The 27,096-nt window shown below is 52.3% G+C and overlaps 2 protein-coding genes across 3 annotated transcripts; both read right to left on the reverse strand.

The window, feature by feature from the left end:
* Positions 1 to 2,597: 2,597 nt before the first annotated feature.
* PPCDC (phosphopantothenoylcysteine decarboxylase) lies at positions 2,598 to 18,858 on the reverse strand. 2 transcript variants are annotated; one of them, XM_061447281.1, is made up of 6 exons: positions 18,819 to 18,858; positions 17,786 to 17,952; positions 12,385 to 12,480; positions 9,932 to 10,060; positions 7,879 to 8,047; positions 2,621 to 3,360 (listed from the first exon to the last, which is right to left on the reverse strand). In XM_061447281.1, the coding sequence occupies exons 2-6, from the start codon at positions 17,936 to 17,938 to the stop codon at positions 3,275 to 3,277; spliced, it is 633 nt and encodes a 210-aa protein (XP_061303265.1). In that variant the 5' UTR covers positions 17,939 to 17,952; positions 18,819 to 18,858; the 3' UTR covers positions 2,621 to 3,274. The 2 variants fall into 2 exon arrangements, with proteins under 2 accessions (XP_061303266.1, XP_061303265.1); XM_061447282.1 differs by lacking the exons at positions 9,932 to 10,060; positions 18,819 to 18,858 and having other exon boundaries at positions 2,598 to 3,360; positions 17,786 to 18,253.
* A 1,281-nt stretch (positions 18,859 to 20,139) lies between these two features.
* On the reverse strand, positions 20,140 to 27,096 carry SCAMP5 (secretory carrier membrane protein 5). Its single transcript, XM_061447307.1, has 6 exons — positions 26,384 to 27,096; positions 25,968 to 26,096; positions 23,616 to 23,772; positions 22,808 to 22,909; positions 22,143 to 22,260; positions 20,140 to 22,043 (listed from the first exon to the last, which is right to left on the reverse strand). Exons 1-6 carry the CDS (start codon positions 26,388 to 26,390, stop codon positions 21,849 to 21,851), a joined length of 708 nt encoding a protein of 235 aa, XP_061303291.1. The 5' UTR covers positions 26,391 to 27,096; the 3' UTR covers positions 20,140 to 21,848.

Genomic DNA, 27,096 nt, shown 5'->3' on the forward strand with positions numbered 1-27,096 from the left:
AGGCCATGGAGATGCTGCGAGGGCTGGAGCAGCTCTGCTCTGGAGCCAGGCTGAGAGAGCTGGGCTGGGGCAGCCTGGACAAGAGAAGGCTCCTGAAGGGGAGACCTCAGAGCAGCTCCAGTGCCTGAAGGGGCTCCAGGAAACCTGGAGAGGGGCTTGGGACAAGGGATGTAGGGACAGGCCAAGGGGAATGGCTTGAACCTGCTCGAGGGGAGACTGAGATGAGCTCTTAGGCAGAAGCTCTTCCCTGGGAGGGTGCTGAGGCGCTGGCACAGGGTGCCCAGAGAAGCTGTGGCTGCCCCATCCCTGGCAGTGTTCAAGGCCAGGTTGGACACAGGGGCTTGGAGCAAGCTGCTCTAGGGGAAGGTGTCCCTGCCCGTGGCAGGGATTGGAACTGGGTGAGCTTTAAGGTCCCTTCAACCCAAACCAGTCTGGGATTCTATGGTCTGTTCATGGACCTTTGCTCTTGCTGCAGGACAAAGGCACAGGCTGATGCACCTCCTGTCACAACTGACAGCAGAGGGATTTGACACCTGGGGAGCCAACTCTTAAGCAAAGCACCACATTCGGAGCCATCCAGATGCAAACCAGCCCCGCAGCATCCCATCAAGTTTGGTATGAGAAATGGATGCTCCAAGTCACACCGGAGCCCAGATCTAAGCGCAGGGAGAAGGAAGGCTGCTGCCTGAGCTCAGCTTTGCTCCCAGCCCTTTATCGCTCCTTAGCCAGTGCTGAAAGTAAGTTTTGAGCAGCATGAATGCAATTGCAAGGCAGCCTCATGGGGATGCTGCCTTGCTCTTTAGAGAGCTTCATGGGAAAGCAAAACGAAGGATCAGTGCGTGCGTGGCTTAGAAAGAGCTGAAGGAAAAGCAAAAGCACCAAGGCAGCATCTTCTGCCCCCCCTGTGAACCTGAAACACACAAAGGTGAGAGGTGTCAGCAGGTCTGCCTCAAGGAACTTGTCACCCAGCACCTCTTGGTGACCTGGCTGCCCTGGTTTGGTGGCACTGAGGCATTTCCCAAGCCCTGGTTTTGAATCGGGTCCTTCCCCCATTGCCCCAGCCTTCATCCTGAAAGGCCTCATCCCAAAGCCAAACAAGTGGGACAGGGCTTTCCTGCAGGCAGCAGTGTCCTGGGTGCAGGCATGTGCTCTGGTTGAAGCTGCCCTTGCTTTAGCCCTTCCAAAAAGGATCTAACAGCTGCTTCTATTTGCCCTGAAGGAAAGGTGCTTCAGGGATGGGTTTATCCCAGTGTTATCCCGACCTTCCTCCAATGCATATCACAGCAGTTATGCAAAGGATCACTCAGCAGCACAATTAGCATCTGCTTCTGCAGGACAAAGAATCAGCTTCCTCTATTCACAGACCTGAGAGTGCTTTGCAAGTCTTAATTTCAGCCTCTCCACAAGCTTGAGAGGCAACTTTATAGCCTTAGCAGTGGCTTTCTGCCTGACAGATCAGCCTGGTGTCAGCTCTGTGGGGGACCAGGCAACCCAGCCCTGGATCTAAACCCACAATGTTCCCCTTTCCTGCTGAGTTATCAGAGCTCAAACAGTGCAGGGCACGTTGGGCACCTTCTTGGCCACCCTCCAGCTGACACCTGCCAACGTCTGCTGGCTCCAGCCAGCGACCCAGACTTGCAGGAGATAAAGACTCTTACCAAGGACAGGGTGTTTTGGGTCGGTCTGAGGAACAGGACTGCTGGATCCTGGGCACAGACTAGGAGGAAGGATAAGCAACTCCAACCACGAGGCAGCCCCAGCAGAGCCTAGCCCCAAGGCCAAGTTAGGGCTGCAACTGCCAGAACATGCATATCTCCGAGTAGGAGAAACAAAGTTCACTACAAACCCCATGGAAACCAAGCAGCATGTCTCCCACTACCTTCAATAAGCTGAAAGTAAGCTGCTCTGACAGGGAGGAGAGCTCTCACAGTGCTAAGGACGTCAGCACACGATGCAGGTCACACCACAAAGGCAACGGTCACAGCCATGCTACCACCACGGCCCTTTGTGAGAGCCACAACCTCTGCTCTTTGGAGGTTGGAAGAACCAACAAAGATCCCTCTGTCTCAATCCCCAGAAGCTCTGGATCCCTGGATCTATCAGTAGAGGAGCCAGAGTGCTATTTGTGTGGTGTGGGATAGATAAGAAAAGCAAACATACCCCGAGAACCTCCTCCCTGGTGTGCAGCAGGCTGAAGGTTGCCCCCACAGGCAGGATGCACGTTCTGTACCAAAGGCCTTAAATTTGCCTGGGACTGGTTAAAAATAAACTCTCTGGGGCAGTGCTCTGCCACAGCAACGTGCCCCACAGCCCCAGTCTGCTCCCGTTCCTTCCCATTGCCAAGGGAAAGCTGGATGGGGCAGCCCTGGCTGCTCTGGCCCCAGTCGCTTTTATGCCAGTCAGTTAATTTTCAAGCTGAAACAGACCATCATAGGCAATGTTTGACTTCATTCCCTTGGGATACACCCAGCCTGGCTTTCCACAAGGGCTCAGGCTGTTCATTTCCTGACTAGAGCACTCAGATGGGCATTTTGGTACACAGTTGATGTCTGCAGCCCCATCCAGACAACAGATACAATAGAGCAAAAGCTGATCTGAGGACTAAAAAGCTGCTTTCTGCCTATTTTTCCCAAGTCTGACAGGAACCACATGCAGACACAACAGCTTAGCAATGACGTGAGGTGCAAACATCCCCCAGGGCAGCTACAAGAGGCAATTCTCCAGGGGCAGAATGCAAAGCTCTCATTTATTAAGTCCCAAAAAGGGGTTGGAGCGGGATGATTTTAAGGTCCTTTCCAAACCAAACCATTCTGTGATTCTACGAGCCTATGAAATGCCTTTTGGACAGTGACTCCTGCTGGAAAGGTGAAGCCAACACAACTACAACCCAGGCTTTGGAGAGCAGTGATATCCCCATGCAGGGGCCAGCACTATCCCCATGGCCAGGGCTTGCACTGCACTTTCTCTCCAGCAGCTCTTGGGGGAAACCACTGAAATACATCAGCAATTCCTTCTGCAGCCTCCTCAGGAAGGAAACGTGAGACACGAGGTGAGTGGCCAGGCAGAACGTTGCTCCATCTCTGTGAGATACCACAGGGCTTTCCCATACTAAAGCAGCATGTCCTTGGCTTTGGTTTCTGAGAGTCTGCAGCACTGAACCACATTTGAGGCTGGCACCAGCTGGAAGCAACTGTTTCAGTTCTTTGGTTGCAGAGCACTTGGTTTTATCTTCAAATCATTAGGGAGGCACCAAACACAATGAATGTGCCAAACATCAGCTCTGTGCTGGCAAGCCCCGCTCCTCCAGGATCCTCTTCACGCTCTCCACAATGGTCCACACCTCTGCCATGGCACCGCGACCTGCAGGGGAACAGCAAACCACACACAGTGAAATCCCAACACAAGAGGGACGTGGAGCTGCTGGGGTGAGACCAGAGGAGGCCACGGAGATGCTGCGAGAGCTGGAGCAGCTCTGCTCTGGAGCCAGGCTGAGAGAGCTGGGCTGGGGCAGCCTGGACAAGAGAAGGCTCCTGAAGGGGAGACCTCAGAGCAGCTCCAGTGCCTGAAGGGGCTGCAGGAAACCTGGAGAGGGGCTTGGGACAAGGGATGTAGGGACAGGCCAAGGGGAATGGCTTTAACCTGCCTGAGGGGAGACTGAGATGAGCTCTTAGGCAGAAGCTCTTCCCTGGGAGGGTGCTGAGGCGCTGGCACAGGGTGCCCAGAGAAGCTGTGGCTGCCCCATCCCTGGCAGTGCTCAAGGCCAGGTTGGACACAGGGGCTTGGAGCAAGCTGCTCTAGTGGAAGGTGTCCCTGCCTGTGGCAGGGGGTGGGAACTGGATGAGCTTTAAGCTTCCTTCAACCCAAACCATTCTGGGATACTGTGAAATCCAGATCCACAGAGACATGAGGCATGTGCTTCCCCTGTCCCACCACCTCTCTGTTCCACACACTGCATGACTGCAGAAGATGAGCTGCACCGCAGTGGCACAGGTCAGCAGAGCTCACCAGGCATCCCCACGTTGTTTCCTTATGACCCAAGAGAAAGGAACCCCCAGTTCTGCAGGGGTTCTATGGCACGGGGGGACATCAGCAAGGGAGGAGAGTGAGAAGAGTCTTACAAGTCTGGTTCGTAACTCAGAAGTCCAGGCAGAAGCACAAGCTCTGCAGTCAATGGAGAGAGGCAGGAAACCTCAACAGGCAACTCAGATGACCTTCTGAAGCACCTCATCTTCCCAATCATCCCCAGAGGAGCCTGCATCTAACCCTTGACTGCACACGGAGTTACAATCTCAGCTCACACCACCCCGGGGGCAAACGTGCAAAAGCACCCCAAAAATAGCAAATCCTCTGTTCCACCTCCTTTCTTCACAATAAACTGTGTGTGCATGCTCAGGAGCTTTCTGAAACGGCCTTTGCCTAGGAAGAGCAGACTTTCAGATACTCATCTGGCACCAACCCAGTCCAGAAGGAAAAAAGCTTTTACATTTTGTTCTGTGCAGCACTCGGTCATCTCCAAGCATTACTCCCAGGATTCAAGCTGGTGCAGATCCAGAACAGCTTTCTCTAATGTGGGGGGAAATGGACTGGCTTGGTGCCAGATGAACATCTGAAAGTCTTTTTAAACTTAGGTTTAGAAGTTTAAGGCCAGAGAGCATTAAATCATGGTGTCCAAGCCTCTGTACTGAACTCCGCGCTCAGGCCATTCACTCCCGCAATTCCCCTGGGGCTGAGGAAGGATACTTCTCCCACTAGCATCTGTCTCCATTGGAACATTGAAGAGATGGATCTCTATTGATCTTCTGTCCTGCTGGCTCTAAACACTGGAAATATGTGCTTTACTGGGCAGCAGCAATCAGTTTCTCACCTGAGACTTGTCTGGGACCAAAGGTGTAGCTGGATACAGAACCCAGACTGGTTTGGGTTGGAAGGGGCCTTAAAGCTCATCCAGTTCGAACCCCTGCCATGGGCAGGGACCCCTTCCCCTAGAGCAGCTTGCTCCAAGCCCTTGTGTCCAACCTGGCCTTGAGCACTGCCAGGGATGGGGCAGCCACAGCTTCTCTGGGCACCCTGTGCCAACGCCTCAGCACCCTCACAGGGAAGAGCTTCTGCCTTAGATCTAACCTGAACTTCCCCTACTTCAGTTTGAACCCATCACCCCTTGTCCTGAGGATTTGTGGTGAAGAATGGTATTTTTGGAAGGAGAAGAAAATTGGGTTTCCCTGCAGTGTAAGCCTGTGAATGCCTTTCAGACCTGCCCATCCCAGGAGGTCTGGAGCATCCTGTGGACAAGCTGCAGGCAGATGTGGGCCCTCCTGATCTCCTCACCTCAAGGAGAGGAGCTGCAGTTGCCCGGTCCTGCTAAACACGAGACATTCCCTGCCTGCCTCTGCAGAGCTGAGAACAATCCCAAGACCTGCCTTTGTCCTCTACCACCCACTTGCTCAACAATTGGGCAATTCCCAGCTGGATTCTTAGGTTGAGCAGAGCCTGTCTTGCAGCACAGCTCATGCCTACAGGTCAAAACCTTCCAGTGTGTCTGGCTCTAGAAATGCAGCCAAGAGTGAGGAAGATCCCAGCAGTCTGGCAATGCTTTTGCCAAGGGGAATCGCTGCAGGCCCATGGGTGGGATGGCACCTCCCAGAGCTCCCTTTCTATTGTGATATAAAGATAGCATTTAACTACCCAGCCAAGGAAACAGTTTAGTTGTCAACTCAATTTAACTGATGATTTGAACTCTTTTAGGATCTGGCCCACTTCAGGTGAGACCAGCCACATGAGTGAGGACCTAATCCTCTTCTGCAGCAAGCCAAACCGCAGCGTCAACAGACAGAACTGGGGCAAACTGAATCTCTTTCCTTCAGCAGCAGCTGTGAGAACTTTGTTACCTGCTGCTCGGGTGAAGCTTTGTGGATGAAACCCACATTCAATTACTAGAGAGGAAGAGGCTTTGGGGTGAACGGCCTGAAACAGAGGGGATGAGAGGAAAAAGGCAGTGGTGGAGAGTGTCTTGGGTCTTAAAGAGACCTGGAGTCCATCACTGCTGTGCTGGATGGAGTTCATTTACTTCGGATTAGCTCCAATGGGGCTGTTGGTTGGATTTGGGCTGGAAATAGCGTTAGGAACACTGGGATGTTTTCCTTCTTGCTGAGCAGCACTTACACAGTTGAGGCCTTTGCTGGTCCTCACCCCACCCCACCAGGGAGAGGGCACAAGGACTTGGGAGGGGACAGGGCCAGACAGCTGACCCAAGGGCTATTCTATATGCCATATGACATCACTTGTAAGTGATTTCATTTGCATCACTTGGCTTTCTGGGGTTTATTTCTCTCTTACTTTCCTTTTCATCACAGTTTATTCTTTTATTTCCATTATTAAACTGGTTTTCTCTCAAGTTTTCTCCCTTTTACCCTTCTGAATCTCTCTCTCCATCCCACTGAGGGGAAGGAAGTGAGTGGCTGCATGGGGCTGAGCTGCTGGCTGGGCTTAAAGCAGGACAACAACTGCTTCACCAGCATTTTCCTACAGGAAAATCCTGCCTACAGGAAAATCTTGGTGGGAATTGACTCACAAACACAAGTGGAGGCTCAGGGATGCAAAACTGCACCCATTTCATCTGTGGAGTAGGGATGTAACACCACAGCTCTGCCTCAGGTGCATGAACCTGCAAGCAGCAGCACAGTACCAATGAGGAGGCACTCAGCTGCTTGCTATGGGGATGGAGATCCTACATGTGTACTGAAAAGGATGAAGGGAAGAAAGAAAGGACAAAGTGATGCCAGATGCTCTTCCTGCTTCTGCCAAAACATCTGCACAGGATAACCTCTTTTGGGCAGCTTCCCTTAACATCATTACAAGTGTGTCAGGAATTTGATGTCATCAGGGCTAAAACCCCAACAGAAGCATAAATGTCCAGGGTATTTCAATGGTTCCTGAGTTACTTGACTATAGTCACCCCAGTGTAACTATTTCTTAGTGTCTTGCTCCAAAACCACCCTCTAGAAGCATTGCAACCACTTAAGAGTTCAGGAACTAAAGCCAGCCCTAGGGTTGAACTGTGAAGAGCATTTTAACACCCTGTCTCTGCTACAGCCTGTTTATTGAACAGAGCTGTTAAAATCCTGCATGAGTTGAGGTTGCTAACCAAAAGTATGAGTCCATTACTGCACAGGTAAGTGCATATTTGCTGTTATGGGCTAGAACTGGGTGATATTTTCCAATCTGGCCAAATTGCTTGCATGAAAAACCCTCCTCAACCCCCCCCCAAAGTCAAAATACCTCCAGTTAAAGCAGCTTCTAAAACACAGATGAGATCATTTCAGTGGTATTTCTTAGCACTGCAAGTGAAGCCTTTTGAAAGCGGGTGTGACAACACTCCCTCCCCACCCTCTTTCACTTCACAGACAAATCTGATGTCAAAACCCCAAATCAAAACTCATCTGGGAAGCTGAAGAGTAACCCAGGCAACAAACACCAACAGATGTGACATGCACATTCAGCGACACCCTCGGCCAGGACTGCAAAGTGCTTGTTGTAGTCACATTAGAAGTCAGGATACCCAAATCCCAGGCTGACAACACTCACCACAAAGCATTCCTTCTGCTTCCATCTCCTCTCTACTTGAATGAGTGTTTCTTTGGAATCTCAGGCCTATCTCACAGCTCATTTGAAAGCCTGGCTTGGATGACCTCTTAAGACTACTTAAAAATTAATGGATGAGGATGACAGATACCAGCCAGCACAGGGGAAAGCTTCAGTTTGTTTGTGTCAACCCCAGCAGTGAGCATCTGCTCCTTGCAGCTCAACATGGGGAGCACCACATGACAAAAGAATGCACTTGTGCAGGGAAGAAAGAGCCAGAAGGCTGGCAAAGGGACTGACCTTCATCTCCACACACTAGTTTCTTCACCACACAGGGGATCTCCGTGTAGCCAAAGCCTTTCAGCTGCTCCACGTGCCGTGCTGTGATGGGATGCTCCCACATGGCTGTGTTCATTGCTGGGCAGAAGAGCAGAGGTTTGCTCAGATCCCAGGCACGGATCACACAGGTCTGCAAGAGAAGCCGAGAGGGTCAGCTCTGGATGGCTTGGCTTTCCCCATTCCCCCCCCCATCACTCGGCACCACAGAAGTGCTTTCCCAGCCTGGGTGTCATGACAGGGCCAAAAGCCTCAACCTGTCAGTGCAGAGGTAGTAACCCACAAGCAGATGCATGGGGCTGATGCTGATTTGTACCACATTCCAGCAGAGCTCAGCTCTGACAGGCAGGAAAGATAAGGGAGACTTCAAAGAGGATAGATCCCATCCTGCAAACAGCCCAATGGCTGGAGCAAAGCAAGCTGGCACACAATGTGCCAGCCCATTTGGAGGGCTGAGGGGAGCTGAAGGGTGGCCACAGGCCATACCAGCTACAGGGAGATCCCCAGGCAACACTTGAGCTGTGGAGCCAAACACAGCACGCTGGCAAAGCTATGCCAGCTGGATGTGTAACTCCTCCCAAGGGAAGCACTGCTGCTTCCAGGGTACAGAGGATACCAGAATACACGTGGACTGCGGCAGCAGCTGCTGGCAGCTCCTGTGTGCTACAGCGAGTCATAGCTGACTCCTCTGTAATACAGAGCTCCCAGATAACCAAGCATCACCTTGAAAAGATGAATGCTGGTTGCCATACTGCAATGTCCATCAGGTTCTCTAGGCCCAGAGGCATTTAAATCCTGCAAAAGGAGCTTCCCAGGTAGCAACAGCCCCGGTGCAGGGTCTCTGTTCAGATCACAGAGTACTTGGAGAACTCTGCCCATCCTTTCTTGTGTCCTGTGATTTGAACCTTTCCCAGCACAGGGAATCCTGCCAGCATCTGTTTTAACTTGCCAACCAGCACCTGCAGGAGCTTCCTCTTCCCTCCACAAGGCTCTCTGAAAACACTGGCAGGAGTTTGGGAAGCCATGCATCCCTAACACCCTTCCTGAGCTCTTCCCTCTGCTACCACCATGGCATCTATAGTACCAAGGGGACCCAGAAGGACAAGATATTGCTTGTCCCTCCCACAGCTCCTCCTGGCTTCTCTCAGACCCTCTACTCATACAAATCAGGGCTGTTGCTCTGCATTTACATGCGCTTCCTCTTACCTGAAGAGCTAAGTTGGTCACACAGGGCTCTCTGGATGTGATGCACTGCCCTCCATTCCTAGCTCTAATGCATCTTCCTCCATGCATTACCGCTGGGTGATGTACCACAGCAACATCTGCAGCTTCTTGGCACATCTTAATGGTGGTTAATGCTTATGACCTCTCCTAACGAAGACCTAATGCCTGGACACAGAGCATTCAGCCCTGGTGAAGGTCCCTATCAGCCATGAGAGGCCCACAGTCTCTTTTAATGCACTTTCTGATCAGCCTTTAAGCACTTTTGATACCAAAAAAACAAGCCTGAACAAGCAAAATGCCCTCTAGCTGCGAGTGGAAGGTGAGTGAGTGTGTGTTTGACTTGGTGTGCTCTGCAGTTAGGTGAGGGAGGAGGCAAGGGAGGAGGAAGTCAATAGTTTTATCAGATCTCACAGGTGTCTTTTCAGATCACATCTAAGAAATGCAGAGAGGAACTCAAAAGTAAGCGCGAGTGCATGTGTGCACAGGCATGGCAGAGAGAGGGTGGGGGTAGAAAGAGCAATAAATGAAAGCGAAAGCAGGAAAGGCACAAAGCAGGGACTGGGAACTGATGGAAGAGAGACTGAGGTGAGGATTGGAAAGGGATGCAGAGAAGGGAAGGGAGGAATGACTGTTTGAGAAGGAGCCATAGTGCAGGAAGAGCAAGACGAGCAGATGAAGTGGGAGCAGAACATGCAAATGTGGCTGATCTCGCTGCTGCAGAAGCACAAGTTTCCATGAAAAGAAAGGTCAGGCAGTCTAACACTGGGAGGTGAGAGAACTCACTGTTACTCACCAGCAGGTTGTCACAGATGCCATTGGCAAGCTTTGCCAGCGTGTTTGCATCCAGAGGTGCCACGAGCATCAGGTCAGCCCAGCGCCTGAGCTCAATGTGCAGCACAGGGTCCGAGCGCGCCTTCCACAGCTGGGGAGCAGACAAGGTGCAGGTTACTGAGCCCTCACTTGAGCAATCCCATAGTAACCACCATGGAAACCTATTTTCACACTGAGACCTGAGAGTGTGCAGAACCAGGGACCCAGTGCCCACTTGTTTGAAGGCCATGTTGCCCATTCAGGGATCACAGCTAAGGGACAGCACTGCTGCGCTTGGAGCTCTACAAACAGATGTCCTTCCCCTACAGGGACAATTCACACGTCAGACAACCCCAGATTTCAACTCACAGGAAAGAGCTTTCCCCATTCACTTCTCACCCACATCACCCCTCAGCTTCACTCTTGTTTGCAAAAGCCCCCTCAACTTGCAGCATATCTGAGTGGAAGGAAGAGCTCCATCCTGTCAGCAACTGAAGCCAGGCAGGCCCAAACTGGGGGCACATTCCTTGAGGAAGCCTTGTGGTTTATAAGCTCCATGATTCTTTCAAGAGAAGCTGTCCACTGGCTTTTATGAGGTCTAGATCCCTAATTCCACAAGTCCCTTCCAGTTAGGATGCATACTCACAGCAGCATCCTCTTAAGTACAGCAGCAAACAGTCCTGTTGGCTTTCTTCAGGACGGATGAGGTTAGGCCAACAGGGCACTTCCCTCCTCAACTGGCTCTAAACTCTAAAGCTGAGCTGCTCAAAAGAGTCCTGGTCTCTTTGTAAGAGCACAGTTAACTGGGAACTTATGTGGGAAAGCACCAACAGAAGCAGCAACAGGTGCTTAATCCCCAGAGGACACATACAACCACAGGCCAGAAGAGGTGCATCAGGGCCACAAGCTGTTCCTTCTCTAAGTCACTGGAAATCATAACAAAAAGCCAGCCTCCAGAAAGCTGGTGCTTCCTGACACCGTTTCCAGCTCCTCCTTGTACTTGGCTCAGGACTGCCACATATATATATATATATACAAATGCTGATGTTTATACAATGAGCCTCCACACACACAGGAACTCTCAAAGCATGTCAGCAAAGCTGTAGTGAAGAGAAAAAGCCATTTTACAGGGTCTAGAGATGTCCACAGCCCTGGCAACTGAGCCATCCTTTGCTGGAATGGCTCTTCTATGTACGCACATGAGCACAGAGCACAGACTTCCAAGGCAAACAGTGCTTCCAGCAGGAAGGAGAACCTCTCTAACCTCCAGCCACTTATCCCATCAGCGCACGGCACCTCCAGGAGCTGGTCTGCTCCTCCCTGCCAGCAGGCAGCCTCCCAGCCCCACACCAGATGTTTCAAAGCAGTGTGGGCAGCTGGGGAACACCACTGATGTCTGTAGAGCCAATACTTAGTGCTAAAAAGAATTAAGCTCTTGCTTTTGGGACAAGTGTGACTCATGACAAGTCCCAAACACCCTCACCACGACTCTGCAGTGGCTTTCTTGACACTTCCTGAGACTCCTCTTAGACCTGTGGATAGTGGCTGAGCCCAGGGTGGTGAGACACCACTGCCACCCTCACCACCTGCTGCAGCCCTGCCAGGGCAGCCTGTCCTTCCTCATTTACAGTGTGGTTGGAACCATGTTCTTGGAAAGCCAGATTCCAAAGCATACATGACTAGAACCATAGAATGGTTTGGGTTGGAAGGGACCTTAATGTTCATCCAGTTCCAACCCCTGCCACGGGCAGGGACATCTTGCACTAGAGCAGCTTGCTCCAAGCCCCTGTGTCCAACCTGGCCTTGAACACTGCCAAGGATGGGGCAGCCACAGCTTCTCTGGGCGCCCTGTGCCAGCACCTCAGCACCCTCACAGGGAAGAACTTCTGCCTTAGATCTAACTTGAACTTCCCCTTTTTCAGTTTGAACCCATCACCCCTTGTCCTATCGCTACAGTCCCTAATGAAGAGTCCCTCTCCAGAATCCTTGTAGTCCCCTTCAGACACTGGAAGCTGCTCTGAGGTCTCCACACAGCTTCTCTTCTCCAGGCTGAACAGCCCCAGTATTCTCAGCCTGGCTCCATACAGGAGCTGCTCCAGCCCCTGAGCATCCTCATGGCCTCCTCTGGACTTGCTCCAACGGCTCCATGTCCTTCTTATGCTGAGGACACCAGAACTGCACACAATGCTCCAAAGAAACAAGTCTTGGCCGAGGATTAAAGCACAAACAGATGTGGTCTCTTGCAATGAAGCACTTCTATTTGCTGTTCAGCACTTGAACAAGTGAATCTCCCAGGAGCCTGCTTTTTTTCCTGAAGCATGACCCCACCGGCCCTCTGGAAGCAGAAGGCATGACAAAGCTACTTGAATTACAAAACCTGTGGCTGCTGGGGATGGGACGGAAGCCTTTGCAGTCTCCCATGGAAGCACAACTCACCTTCCATTCATCTTCATCGCTGTAGAGGGTGACAGGAATCTCCTGGACGTTGTAGAAATGCTTTGCTCTCTCAGTGGTGACCACCTTCACTTCGAGCTGATCAGAAAAGAGAGACAGACCAGCGGTTAGACTTCAGGACAACCCTGTCAAGCTGGGCTCGAGCCACAAAGCAGTTTCTCAGGGGAGCTTCCCCTGTTCACAGCTGAAAGGCCACTACAGGTATTTATGGGAGCCAAAGACTCATTTTAAAGCCCCCTAAAATGCTCAGGCCAGCTCATGTTGAGCCAGTTTATGTGTTCACATGGCCAGTTCCCAGCAGGGACAGCAGAGAGGCCAGAGCAGGTCTGAATGAGGTGCACTCTGCACAGAACTTCAAAGAGGCAGCAAGAAGGAGCAAACCAAAGCTCAGGGAAAAAATGCCCTTTAATCTCTCCAACATGCCTGCCAAAGGGAGTAGGAGAGCATCTCACCTCAGTGGGATCCATAACCACAGTGTACAGGACTGCCAAGGGGTGGCATTGCCTACAGGGCACTTGCATCTTTCCATACTTGGAGCCAAGAGCAAGCACAGTGCTGACTGATCAAAAGAACTGCTGAGGGACAAGAAGGTGAGTGGGGCTCAGCACCAGCACCAAAAACAAACCCACCGGTGCCATGCAAGGCTTCACAAGGAAGAGGGGCTTTGGGAGACAGAGGAGCACTTCTTGGTCGCATGGACCACACTGCGAACCTCTTTCTGTCCCTCTCATGATGATCTCCTGGTGCCAGACACGGGGATAGCTACAGATCACTGGATCCTGCCTTTTAAAACCAGGTTAGTTAGACTTGCTCCAGCCAGGGATAAAAATACCACAAATAAGTCAGAGCGGTGTCTTCCAGCCTTCCTATCCCCCCTTATCAAGGTAAGATGCTGGAAAGAGGAGAAACTCTAGGTATGTTCACAGCACATGGTTTCTGTGCAGCCAAACCAGTAAAGCAGTGGTTTCCGCCAAGAAAAGGGTGAAAATGTATGAAGGTTTTCTCTGAAACCCTGGATAAACCTGCCTGCCTTTGCTGAAAGCCAGTGGAACCTTCAGTTATACGGTATATCCTGGGGATGTTGGTCAATGAGAAGCCCAACATGAAGCTGCTGGAATGAGTCCAGATTAGACCAGAGAGATGCTGTGAGGGCTGGAGCAGCTCTGCTCTGGAGCCAGGCTGAGAGAGCTGGGCTGGGGCAGCCTGGACAAGAGAAGGCTCCTGAAGGGGAGACCTCAGAGCAGCTCCAGTGCCTGAAGGGGCTGCAGGAAACCTGGAGAGGGGCTTGGGACAAGGGCCTGTAGGGACAGGCCAAGGGGAATGGCTTGAACCTGCTCGAGGAGAGACTGAGATGAGCTCTTAGGTAGAAGCTCTTCCCTGTGAGGGTGCTGAGGCGCTGGCACAGGGTGCCCAGAGAAGCTGTGGCTGCCCCATCCCTGGCAGTGTTCAAGGCCAGGTTGGACACAGGGGCTTGGAGCAAGCTGCTCTAGTGGAAGGTGTCCCTGCCCGTGGCAGGGGTTAGGACTGGGTGAGCTTTAAGCTTCCTTCAACCCAAACCATTCTGGGAAACCCTATCACATCCCTTGGAGTTTTTTTGACACACACTTAGGAGGTGCCAAGTTGCTCTATGACAGGAGATCCTTTCATTTCCTCCTGTAGAAATCTCAACAAGAGGAAAAAGGAGGGTTTCCCCAATTTCTATGTGTCCCATGACCTGCTCAAAGCTGTCACCCTGGCAAATGTCACAGTCAAATGCCACAGCCAGCTGCCTGCCCCATGCAGCCCACTGGAGCTGCCCTGCACACAGCAGGTCAGTGTTAGGGTGGTTCTGCTTGTGCTGGTCATCCATGGTGCAGGACATGCAACTGTACACCCACCTGCAATTCCTCCAGGGGTACCCCTTCAAAAAGAGACAGGCCAACACATGGAGGGAGAGCTCTGAAAAGACTGGTAATGTGGGAGATGCCACAGATAACAGTGAGAAAGAACACTTTTCCTTATTGTTAGCCAGTTTTAACCACTGCCTGCTCCTTCAAGCCGTTCACAGTGCAACGTGGTTCTATTGGCCCAGCAGAGAGATGGGGAGAAAGCAGCCTCACCAAAACTCCTTCCCACTAAAACCCTGTGGCCTGAGGAAAACAACTGATAAAGCACTGCCTGCTCACTTGTCCTAAAACCCAGTGCCAGACCCCTCCAACCAGCTATCTTCAGCAGCAATGGTTGAAGTAACGACACATGTTAACCTATCTCCCCGACACCATCTATTTGACTGGGAATGAAGCAGGGTTGGTTATCTGCACCCTATGTGACTAGAACAGCAGCTGGAAGCAGCTGGAAAATCCCAGCCTTAGCATATCACAGGCTTCAGTAATTTTCCCCACTTCCTGAAGAGAAAAGGATGGGAAAACACAGCTGCACACAGTGCTATATGTGGTTCTTTGCCTCTTCTAAATGTCTGCTCTTCTTCAAGTGAGCCTAACTTGGAACCACAGCTGCACTTCTAGTGCTTCTGAGCGTGAAGATCACATTCACAGCAAGCAAGTGTATGGTTTCCATGTTAACCTCAGCTCACAGGAAGCTACTCTTTGGAGCCAAGCACTGACACCCACAGAGGTGCTAACGCTGCTCTCTGCCGCGCTGCAGGCCTAGCTAGGTGTTAACCTCACAGCCTGCAAGATGCTAGTTCTCTAGTGATTTTAAAGGGCAATGTGCAGCTTTAAGGGGCATGTCAGCTCTCTGAAATGGCAGCAGGAGGCCAGGTTTGGGCTAGAAGTTGTCAGGAGGAATGTTTGGTAGTGGTAGTCTTGTTTTGCAGTGAGACAGAAGGAGTTTCAGGTGATACAACTCCACCTACCACATATTTTATCACTTCAGTTGTGTCATTAGACAAAATCTAGACCAGAAATGCCCCTCTCAGGGTAAAGGACAGAAAAATACCCCAAAGACACTTTGTTTTTCTTAAAAACATCATTTCAGAACCATCTCCAGTCTTCAAAGCATAAGCTCAGGAACAGGGAATTGGGCTATGGAGTTCAGCATCCAACCCACAAGCCAGAGCATACCAGAGTGATGCTCAAGGACCTCACGTGGTGGCAATTCCACCACTCTCCCAAGAAAGTTGCTATCTTAAGTTAAATATTCTCCCCAATGAAGGTTTTCTGCTGGGGTGGGCTCCTGGTTCCCTTGTTCTGAGAAAGAACTTCAAGTCCCTCCAGTTACGCTGGGAAGAGATCAGTGTTCTCAAGCTCACTTAAGCCTCCACAGCTTTTTCCTTCTATTTACCTGGCACACCCTCTGTTTGCCTGTGGATATATCTCTGCTTAAACAGTAAAGCCAGTCTAGCCATGCTCCAACAACTTTACTGGAGAGAGTTCAGACTGGTCAGAGTTCATTTGCTTGGAGCACTTAAGCTGATTCTCCAGAACAAACCTGATGGCAAAAGCATTCTCCTGTGCTCACCCAGTTTTGCTGGTTGCTGGTAGAGGATCCTCCTGTCACAGATGTTTCTGTGTGGGGTAAAGGGCTGTGCAGGGTTTTTCCTCCATAGACTTCTCAGTTTTGACAACAAAATCTTTACAGACTGAGCTTCAGGAACAACTGCTGAAGAGAATGAGGAGCTCCTCTGGTAAATGGCACTTACAAGCTGGTGTAGAGGTTACCTGGCAGGAGCACCACGAAATGGTTTAAACCTCAAGGTCCACATGAGAGCCTGTAGCTCCAATAGCAACACATTTCCCCCACTGTTGCCTTTCTTTACAACTAACCAACATCATTTTTGCCATTGTATTCCTGCCAGGCTGCTCAGAAATTCCAGGCACCAGCCTGAGATCATCAGCATGTGAGTGTAGGACAACCATGAGTTACCCACAGCATCCTGAGGAGACCCTTTTGGCTGTGTCCCCACAACACCAGGTGTAAGGGGAATAACCTGAAAGGTGGAAGCTGCTGCTGTCTGAATTTCCTCCATCTTCAGAGAGGTTAAACAGAAGGCAGTCAGATGGAGTCACCTCCACTATCACCCTCAAGGAGCTGTGAAAGTTTAATGAGTGCAGAACCATGCTGCCAAGTTGTTCACCAAGGATCACTCCAGCCAAAACAGCAACTTAAAGTAACCCCTCCAGTTTCAAGCCTCCGGCCACATCTCCTTCAGTATCAAAACCTTCCCCTGCTTCCTTTCAGAGTTCTGTTCCATCAGTAAAGAAATTGACTTGTACAAGACAGACCAAACTGCATGGAAAAGTCACAGTGGTTCAGCAGGCCTTGGGTCAGGCCTGGAAATCACAGCACAAGTGAGTAAATATATCATTTAAATTAATAAATGAACTACCAGGAGCTCCCTGGGAGCAGCTGTCTGTGGCACTCTTCCTTTAGGCTATAACCTTTGGCCTCACTAATCACTTCAGGTCAAGTAATAAATTAACTGAGGCCCCTCTCTCCAACCCACCATGCCAGCCCAAAAGCTCCCTGCATCCTTAGTACCCTTAAAGCTTGGACACCAACAGCTCTCCAAGCCAACACCAACCAGATGCATCAGAGTTACTCAAGGATCACAACTCTTCTGACTCTGATAGTGTATCTACAAGACAAAGCTGCCCATATCATTCTAAAGGAGATTCACTGAGCAATCTAACCAATATCTGCATATTTAAGTGCACTGTTGTGTTTCTGCCACTCTTCTACTGCTCCAAAATCATTTGCTCCTCTTCTTAAAAGCCAAAGGTTTTCCAAGTTTTTCTCTGACTTTAGTCTACAGCGAAAAGTTCACACGTTTCCCTCCCTGATTCCAGTCACTACTGGCCTCTGCTGGACACCTCTGTTACTCCAGACAACAAACCCTTAGTAAAAACCAAGTGCATGGGCACATACAGCACATTGTTACTTCTGCCTTTACAAGATGCAGTTGCCCTTTGCTGCTCAGCACCTTTGCAAAGTCCACACCTCACCTACAGAGAATTGCAGTATCCTAACCAGAGATTTCCCATTCCAGAAACTATCACCTGCGGCTGTGGCCAGAGCTGATAATTTGGCTGACAAAGACATATTCCACCAAAAAACCCCACCAAAGCAAGGACCTATTCAATCACTTCAGAGAGTTAGGCTGAGCTGAAAAATAACACTTTCATAGTCCAGAATCCAAATGTTTGCCTACGGAAATACCCTGGAATAGGCGCTTTAAGCCTAATGTGAAGCTAAGTGTAGAAGTATGAAATGAGAGGAAATTGATTGATTTTTAAACCCAGGAGGAATCCTCCCACAACACAATTTCAGAGGGCTCAAAGCCAGAAGGAACCTTCCATTCCATCAGAAGCCACACAATCCCTCCCTCAAGAACAGCAACAGGACAACACCAACTTTAAAATGCTCTGCCAACAGCTTTACTCACCTCAGTGATCTTCAGCAACTCAGCAATGAGAAGGGGCAGCTTGAGGGCAGCCACACTCCCAGTCACACCCACCAGGACGCGGTAGTTTCTCTGTGGCACAGAGGAGCTCCTCCCTGCAGGACTCCCTGGGTCTGGTGGGGAAGAAGGCTCCATGTTCCCATCAAACTCTGCAAGCACAGGAGAACCAAGACACTGACTAACGAAGCACAACAGGGCTCCGTTGGCAAGCACTTGTGTGGACTAAGCAGGACCTGGAGTAACTCAGCCTGAAGATGAACACTCAGACCCTCATCCACAAAGCTTCCAAGCACCAGCAGAGCTTTAAGCATAGCTGAAGCCTCCTCCTCCTGTTTAAGTCTCTCAGATACTGGTAAACACAAGGCTAAACCCCACACAAGACAGACCTCAAAAGCATTCTGAAAACTCCCAGAACAAAAGATACACTTTCATGTGTTGAATGTGGTTCAGAATTCCCAATACATGCAGCTTGTGGGGAAGAAGACAGCTCCCATTAGAGGCAGCCTCCCTTCACAATCTCGGGTGAGCAACAACTGCAGGGAAGTTTTTTAATAATGCAGAATCTGGGGCTGCCACACTGATAAATCCCCAGTGAGTGCTCAGGTGAGGAGGAGTGCTCCTGAGCAGAACTGATGCAAAAGGTTCTGCCTCACTAGCCATTAGCAGAGAGGAAATTCAGTCCTTGAAGCAGCTGAAAGCGCTTTCCTGGCAAAGACTGGGATTCAGTAACCCTTGGTCCATTTGAGTGCTCTTCAAAGCATTTTGGGTTGGAATAAAGAGACATTGGTGCTGCCCTTGTTTTCATCACCGAACTGAGCGACACAAACCAACCCTCCCATCCCCTCCCGGGTTCAATTCAGGACCCAAACCTCTGCCCCTGACATCAAGGCAAGCACAAACACCCTTCTGGCACCCACCCACCCAGCGCGGCAGCACTGACACGTGCTCCTTTTCCATGCTCCGCTTGGAATTAATGAGTTTAAACGTTCCTCAGCGTGGTTATAAAAGGAATTACCAGGGTAAGAGCAGGCCTTCAGCTGGAGCTCCCAGGCACTGATTAGCAACAGCAATTAGAGGCGAGGAACCGCAGCGAGTGCATCGGCAGGGCGACTCCAGAGCTGCTCCGTGTGGTCATCTACGGCTGATTAAAACCAAGTTAACACCGTCCCAGTAAGGAAAACACCCGCTTCCCGTGGGATTACTGATGGACAATTATGCACCGACGCACCCACACTTTAAAGCCTGGGGAATAAGATGTAATTTATTAATAGGCAGCTTACAATAAGGGTTATTAGTGGTAAAACCAGAGCAGGCCGGGCAGGGCCTGCCTCCCGCCTGAGCACAGCGCCGGGCTATCGGTAAGGAGCCATCAGAGGTACGCTATGTGCCGTTTAACGCCGCGGTGATGCTGCAAACGGCGGCTGAGGCACAGGGCAGACCCGAGGAACCCCGGTGGGTTCCAAACACCGGTTATATACCGGCAACGGTGCTCAGGCCCTGGTGCCCGCCGCGGCCTACTCCGCGCCTCCGCCTCACCCCCGCCGTTGCCCGGCAACGCGGGCCGGCCCCGGAAGCCGAAGGGCACGCTGGGAAACCCTGATTGGTTGTGGAGGGAAGGGGGCGGGCCTGAGGCGGTGTCATGGCGGCGGCGGCGGCGCCCGGTACCGTCCCGTTCGTCCCGCTGCGGTGGGGGCCTTTGGGCCTTGCACCGCGGTGCTGGTGCCCCATAGCAGCCCGGTACCGCCCGCTCCGCAGCGCAGGGACACTGTGCAAGGGCCGGAGGGAGGCAGCCCCTCAAAGGCTGTGTGAGGAGGAGCGTAGCCCGCTTAGGGGGTTAGAGGTGGCGGAGGACAGCAGGAAGGTCATTGCGTGTGAGAGGACGGAGCGAGGGGCACCGCGCCATGAGCGGCTCTCGGTCCCCGCAAGCAGCAGCGGGCAGCACCCGGCGATGGGAGCCCTTCCATGCGGGAGGCACACACACGGGGGGGGAAGCACGTTAAAGGGCTGCCCATTCCTTGTCAAGCAGGGGCAGGCACATCTGGGGTGGTCCCCCACCCTTCCGCACACAGCTTAAAAGCCGCATTTGTCAGGTGCAAATAAGCACCAGGAAGAAGGCAAAGAGGCAGAGAGCTCTGCAGAAAGCAATGGGGAGACCTCAGTGAAACCCTGCATCTGCCAAAGCACCTGCACATCAGCTCTCCCACCCGCGGTGCTGGGATCCCAACCCAGGTGAAGAATAAGGGTGCAGGGGTCTGGTGTCCAGCCCAGCCCCATGGCAGGGCAGGGGGCTGGAGCGCTGGTGGCCGCAGGTTGAGGAGACAGAGCGGAGAGGAGGGTTAGGTGCTGAAGCAATGTCTGTTAGTTACAGCTCGGTACAGTTATCATCAATGCAAAAGGTGAAGTCACTTTCATTGCATCACTTCTCAAGACATGGATGACAGAGCACATGGTTTGGCATAGTCAGTTTTCGGCTAGCTAGAAATGAATTGCACAATATTTAAACCTGATTAAGTACATAATAGGCTCAGCAAAGGATTACTTTTCTCCTTAAGTTTTACACGTATATACACACGCACACACACGGACAGGCAATTTATTGTTAGCTGCAGTTTAGTCTTATCAGGAGACCACTGTCCACTGCAGAATGACTGAAGTGACATCCTTAAGAGGGGAGCTCGGCTTGGGATTCAGTTTGGGCTGCTTTCCTAGGACTTGGAGAGAAATTTGGCATATTTAAAGTGCATTTAGAGTCTGAAAAGCATCTCTGAGAAGGAGCTTTCCCTGCTCCTGGTCCAGCAGCATCCATTAGCTCCCCTTGACAGCCCAGGAGGTGTTGGTCTGAGCTCAGCTGCCTCTGCTGAGGTGCCACATCATTATTTAAAGCCCAAACTAACCCCCACCTGGGCATGGATTGGGGGCTGAGAGGAGCAGGGATTTCCACACCAGAAGCTCAAGTGAGCAGGAATCCTTCTCCAGCAGCTTGGAGGTTTCCGTACGCTCCTGCACACCTCAACAGCTAAGAGGGACAAATCCTGGCCTCGCTATTTACACAGTACACAGGTGGTATGTGCTTGATGTGACCCAGAGCAGTCCCCAAGAACAGCTCCTCTGAGAAACACTGCCTGTTCTATAGCTGCTTTTCAAGAAGCCTTTACAAACCAGCCTCAGGAGGCAGAATCTGGAATGGAAAGGTTGTACCCCACAAGGAAAAACCTGTCCTCACTCCCCAGCACATGCACACACACACAGCACACCGGGGCTCCTGCCCACGGACACACACAAATACTGGATGGAAGCTACTCATTTACACCACCACACACGGAGAGAAGTTGTAGATCCTGAGCCAGGGTGTAGGGTAGGAATCTCTCGACTTCCAGCATATCAACAGCAGGATGGAGGGGTTCTTTTCTGCCTTATCCCCTCTTTTTCTTGGTTAATACTAACCCAGCCAGCCACCTTCTGGTTAAAAATCAAGGGAAAAAGGTGAATTCCCGGGATGGCTTGTCCTTGCTGAGACAGTGGTGAGTGGCTGGGTGCTACCAACTCAAAGAGAAAACACACACATCAGAAACCTGCGCCTCAGGGCTTATTCCAAGAGGGAAAATGGGTGCTGGTTGCCATTTGTATCTTTCCCTTTTAGGAGTGGGGGCTTTTGGCTGATGGAGTTCTAACGTACACCTATCACCACAGGAATTAAAAACCACCACCATACACTAGTTCACAGGGAAAAGGAAGACACGTGAACGTACATGTAACTACCACACACACACACACACACACACACACCAAGAGCCCTGCGGGTCAGCTCACAGCCTCTTCAAAATGAAAGGGAAAGGAGAGGAGAAAACAAAAGCTCCAGACAGTAACGGGGAGGAAAAAGAAGAAGAAAACAAATCCCAAATGATCTCGTTACAAAGAATAGGAAAAGAACCGTTATGGTACACTCCAGCTTTCTGGAATAGCTGCAGAAATCCAGCTCAGCCTTCCTCCTCCTCCTCCTCAATTTCTCCCCAAGATCTGGTGCCTGAGGACAGAGTCCTGCTGCTCACATCTCGTTGGAGTAGGTGTAGTTGGGGGTGGCCGAGTACTGCGTCTCGTGCTGCATCATGGCCCCCTGCGCTGCGCCCATGGCAGCATTCTGCGCTGCCTGCTGCACGTGGGGGTTCTTCCATGCCCCAGTGGTCCACTCCTCCTGGGCTTTGCTGAAGCTCCCGCCGCTCCCCCGGTAGAATTTATGCACCTGGGAAGAGAGAATCCACAGGGATTGAGGGACTGCAGCTCCCCCCAGCCGGCCAGGGGGGCAGCAAGGGAGCCCCGATGTGCTGCAGCGCCTCCGTACCATAGTGAGGGCGATGAAGGAGAAGACAGCCATCCCCGTGAACAGCACAGTGGGAATGAGCATCACCACAGCTGAGCCCACGTTGGTCCCAAAGAAGGAAATCGCTGCAATCCAGCCACTGCAAGGAGAGCAAAACAACTGGAATGCTCAGCAGTGTGGGCCTCCCCAGCTGCCAGCATCCCCCTGCTGCTCCTCACAGCACCCACCCAAGAAGCCACTTGGGCACCAAGGGTGCTAAAAACACACCAGGAGGACACAGCACCTGTGCAATGGTGATTTATAGAGTCCCAGATTGGTTTGGGTTAGAAGGGACCTTAAAGCTCATCCAGCTCCAACCCTTGCCACGGGCAGGGACACCTTCCCCTAGAGCAGCTTGCTCCAAGCCCCTGTGTCCAACCTGGCCTTGAACACTGCCAGGGATGGGGCAGCCACAGCTTCTCTGGGCACCCTGTGCCAGCGCCTCAGCACCCTCCCAGGGAAGAGCTTCTGCCTAAGAGCTCATCTCAGTCTCCCCTCTGGCAGGTTCAAGCCATTCCCCTTGGCCTGTCCCTACATCCCTTGTCCCAAGCCCCTCTCCAGGTTTCTTGTAGCCCCCTTTAGGTACTGAAAGAGTGTTATAAGGTCTCCCCTCCTTGCATCCAATGCAAGAGCAGCACCTTCCTTACCAGACACCCCAGCCAGGAATTCCCACCGCCTGGATAATGCTGATCACCAGCTGGGCCATGAAAGTGAAGAAGAAGGCCATGAAGCTGAAGGAGCTGTCTGTCCTGCAAGAGAAGGCTCAGTCACTCCCTACACATCCATCCCTGCTGCACCACAAGGGGAGGGAGATGCTCCCACGTCTCAGACCCTTTAGGGGCAGAAGGTGCTGTGGTTTAGTGAGAGGGTGGTGAGAAGCAGAGCACCAGAGCACAACTAAAGACAAGGGAGAAACTGAGAGAGGCTGAAGGAACGCTTGGGAAAGCCACAGGGCATCCAACCCTCCCCATGGCTCAGCCAGCTCTGCACATCAGGCCGCTGGGCATCCGTGTTTGGACACAGCTCTCTACTCACATCAGCTTCACTCATCCCATATGGGGAATAAATACACCCCCAGCTCCTAGATCTGGGAATACTGCACTGAGGATCAATCTCAGTAGTGGGATAATGATTACAAGCACCTTGAGGACTTGTGGAAAGCTATAAAAGAAGCCTCAAGGATGGGAGGGGAGGGCAAGCTGGCATCCAACTGCCTCCTCACCACTCCCCTAGCACTTGGTGGAGGCCCACAAAGGATGTCTTTATACTGTATGGCCTCAGGGCATCCCAAACACCCTCCCTTTGAAGGTTAGAAAGTAAAGCTAAAGGGCTGGACAGAAAGAGCAGAAATATCCCCAGATCTTCAGGCAGTGCCCCAAGCGAAGCACTAACCGGTTGGGAAGGGAAACAAACCCAAAAGCCCATGAGAAGCCAGGCTGAGGAGTGACCACTTACTTGAAAGCTTTGTAAATAGGTCTAAACCAGCAGACATAGGAGCAGGGCGTAAAGAGAATGAGCCAGAGAATTGCCAGTCCAAAATTAACAGCTCCACCGCCTCCAATGAGCCATGCGAGGCAGCCAACGAGATTCACTGCCAAGGTGATGCTGTTCACTGCAAACACACACACACACACACACAGAGGGAGCAGAGGAGCACGGACACAAGGATGTCAGTGAGATACGAAAGACCCCAGGGATGTCCCTGTAGGGCTGACCTCCAATCCTGGATGGATTACCCTTAAATTAAGATGCCTGAGTGCAGGAGGGGTCCCCAGGCTGGCTCAGCTTGAGCTGAGGAGCAGGGGAAAACATATATTGCTTGGAACTGCAATGTGTTAAGCAGGCCCAGGGCTCATGGGGCTCTTTGGGAACAGCCACAGCCTCCTGCTGCCTGCAATCTGGGGCACATTTCCCCCACCAAGAGGAAGCAGGAGGAACCCAAGCGCAGCTCCTTCCCTGCCTCCAGCTACAGCTTTGCTTGTGGAAGAGCTGCCTGAGCTACAGCCCCCAGGAGCCGATGCCCTGAGCTGCCTGTGCCCGCCTCGGCAGGTCAGGGGGGCAGCCTTGCCCGGGGTGAAGGCGGCACAAGGGCAGGCACTGTGCAGCCCAGCCGGGGCGGACACAGCACAAAGCAGAGGAGCCTCAGCTGCATCCTGACGCCTCGGGCTCTTGAGAATGATTCATTATTTGGAGGAGCACGAAACCCCTCCCACTGCTGCCCACAAGAGAGCTGCAGCTGCAGGAGAGGCAGCGGGGCACTCGCTGCTCCCTGAGCACCCCCAGGGACCTTTCAGCCTCTGCTGGGTGCTTGTGGGCGCGTTACAGAGCAAGAACAGGCAGATCAGGCTGGGGAGGGAGCTGGACACCCCCAAGACAGGTTCCCCAGGGAGGCACAACTTCTTTTGCCTCCCTTTGCATGGAAAGGCTGCACAAAGTGACAGGGGCGTTATCCCAGGGACATGTTCCTGATGGGATGGGGCCCCCAAAAGCTGGAGCAAGGTATGGCCGTGGGGGTGCTGTACCAGAAGCAGAAAAGCCCAACCTCTCCAGTGCTAGCTCAGCTCCCCATAACCTGCCTCCAAAGCACGTGGCACTCCCTGGGCATCCCAGCTTCCAAAGTTCAGGGGAAACGCCTGCTTAAGGAACCAAGTTCTTCTAAAAAGGAATAGAGCGATGGTGCCAGCTTGCCCTGAGCAGCACACACACATTTCCACGCATGGTGGGGTGTGATCTGTCCCTCCATGGCTCTTCTCCCCACTCAGGATTGATAAGGATGAGAGGCCCAGGGTAGTTTCAGGAGTCGGAAGACAGTGAGAGCTCTGTTAGCACAGCACGGCACACAGAGGCATGCAAGAGGAGCAGGCAAGAACTGGCGTGGGGGAAGCCGCAGGCTCCCATGGTTTGGATGTCAAGGTCACCCCAACGGCCCTTGGGCACTGAGCCAGCTCCACACCTCCACCCTGGAGCCTGGAAGGGCTGAGCGCAGGGGATGCTGCAGCCCACACAGAATCAACCAGGCTGGAAAAGCCCTTTAAGCTCCTCCAGTCCAACCGTTCCCCAGCACTGCCAAGGCCACCACTAACCCACGGCACTGAGGCCTCGTCTCCACGGTGTGTGAACCCTTGCAGGGACGGTGACTGCAGCCCTGCCCTGGGCAGCCTGTTCCAATGCCTGAGCACCCTCTGGGGCAGGAATTGTTCCTCAGCTCCATCTAAACCTGCCCTGGTGCAGCTTGAGGCCGTTTCCTCTTGTCCCATCCCTTGTTCCTTGGGAGCAGAGCCCAGCCCCTCCTGGCTCCATCCTCCTGTCAGGCAGTTGCAGGGAGCGATCAGGTCCCCCCTGAGCCTTCTCTTCTCCAGACTGAACCCCCCAGGTCCCTCAGCCGTTCCTCATCACGTTTGTGCTCTAGGCCCTGCACCAGCTCTGGTGCCCTTTTCTGGCCTCGCTCCAGCCCCTCAATGTCTCTTGTAGTGAGGGGCCCAGAACTGAACACAGGATTTGAGGTGCAGCCTCACCAGTGCCCAGGGCAGGGGCACAATCACTGCCACTGGTGGTGATATAAGCCAGGATGCTGGGGGCTTCTTGGCTGCCTGGGCACAAGCTGCTCATGTTCAGCTCCATCAATCAGCACCCCCTACTCCTTTCCCATGAGCAACTTCCCACCCCCCAACGGGTTTTAATGGGAGACCCCAAGGCCTGGAGGGGCAGAAGGGCTTCCCCCAACCTTGCTCTGCTCTTCCAGCCAGGAGCTACCTTTGGAGAGGAATGGAAACCACAGACCCTCCCGAGCCCTTCTCGGCCACTCACGCATCCAGAGGTAGTAAAGCCGCTTGGCCATGGTGCGGTGCTGCGGCGGGATCTCCGCATCGAAGTCCTGGTAGAAACATGGCTTCAAGGGGATGAACTTTGGCAGGGGAGGGAAGTTGTTCACTTTCTCTGCAATAGAGTTTCACCGCCATTGGGCACTGCACAGAGCTGAACTAAATCAAGGTTTCCCACCGAGTCTCATTCAGCCCCAGGAATTGACGTGTTTCATGCAGGAATTAAGGATTTCCCCTCATAATCACCACCCCCAAGCATCGAACAGATTTAACCTTCACTGGCCACGTGGATCCTGCAAGCATGGACACCTACAACACTACCAGGGACTAGTGAGGGGATGCGATGTCCAGCAACACCTCTCTTCAGAGGTGAGGGGCAGCCACACCAGAGCCCCCCCGTACCTGCCATGCTGGCACACGCTCAGCCTCTCCTTTCCACAGGAAAAGCAGGGGGGAAGAAAACCCAGGAGCTTTCCCAGAGCTGTAGGAAAACGAGAGAAAACGAATGATGTGAAGAGCTTCCACCTTCCCCCTGCTCCAGAACAGCTCAGGAAGGCGCTTCGCTTTGGCAACAGAGACGTGCTATTCCTGCATCCAGGCTGTCTGCTGGCACCTGGCTGGCAGCAGAATAAATCCTGGCTCCGGCCTGAGGCTTCACACCGGTTAAGGCAGGAGATTAAGAGAAGATCCAGTGATGTGGGGCAGGGCGCAGGCTTTGCCTCCCACTCCCGACTGACCTACATCCAGCCCCTGGGAGAGGAGCCAGGCTGGATGGCAGCAAAACGAAGAGCCCCACGAGGCAGCCTGAAACCCTCAATTTCATGACCTAGCCCCCAAACCAACTGATTTATTTATAAATTCCCATGTTTACAAAGCATTCCAGCACAAGGAACTACCTGGCTCCATGGCAGCACCCATCTCTGCAAGCCCAATTCCAGAAACCAGGCCGGAAGGGAGCAGGGAAAGCAGCTGAAAATACCAGCTGGAAAAAACCCACAAATGAGTGGTGATTGTCACTAATGAGTCACTTGAGCGCTGGTTTAAGGATTACTCACGGCATTCGGAACCTGGTGCTGTGTCTTGCAGGTGGAGCTCAGAAAATGGAGCCAAATTAA

The sequence above is a fragment of the Pezoporus flaviventris genome, unplaced genomic scaffold (assembly GCF_033815535.1).
Source record: "Pezoporus flaviventris isolate CSIRO_AGI_PZ_B2104156 unplaced genomic scaffold, CSIRO_AGI_Pfla_v1 ptg000006l, whole genome shotgun sequence".
In the NCBI taxonomy this organism is placed as follows: domain Eukaryota; kingdom Metazoa; phylum Chordata; class Aves; order Psittaciformes; family Psittacidae; genus Pezoporus; species Pezoporus flaviventris.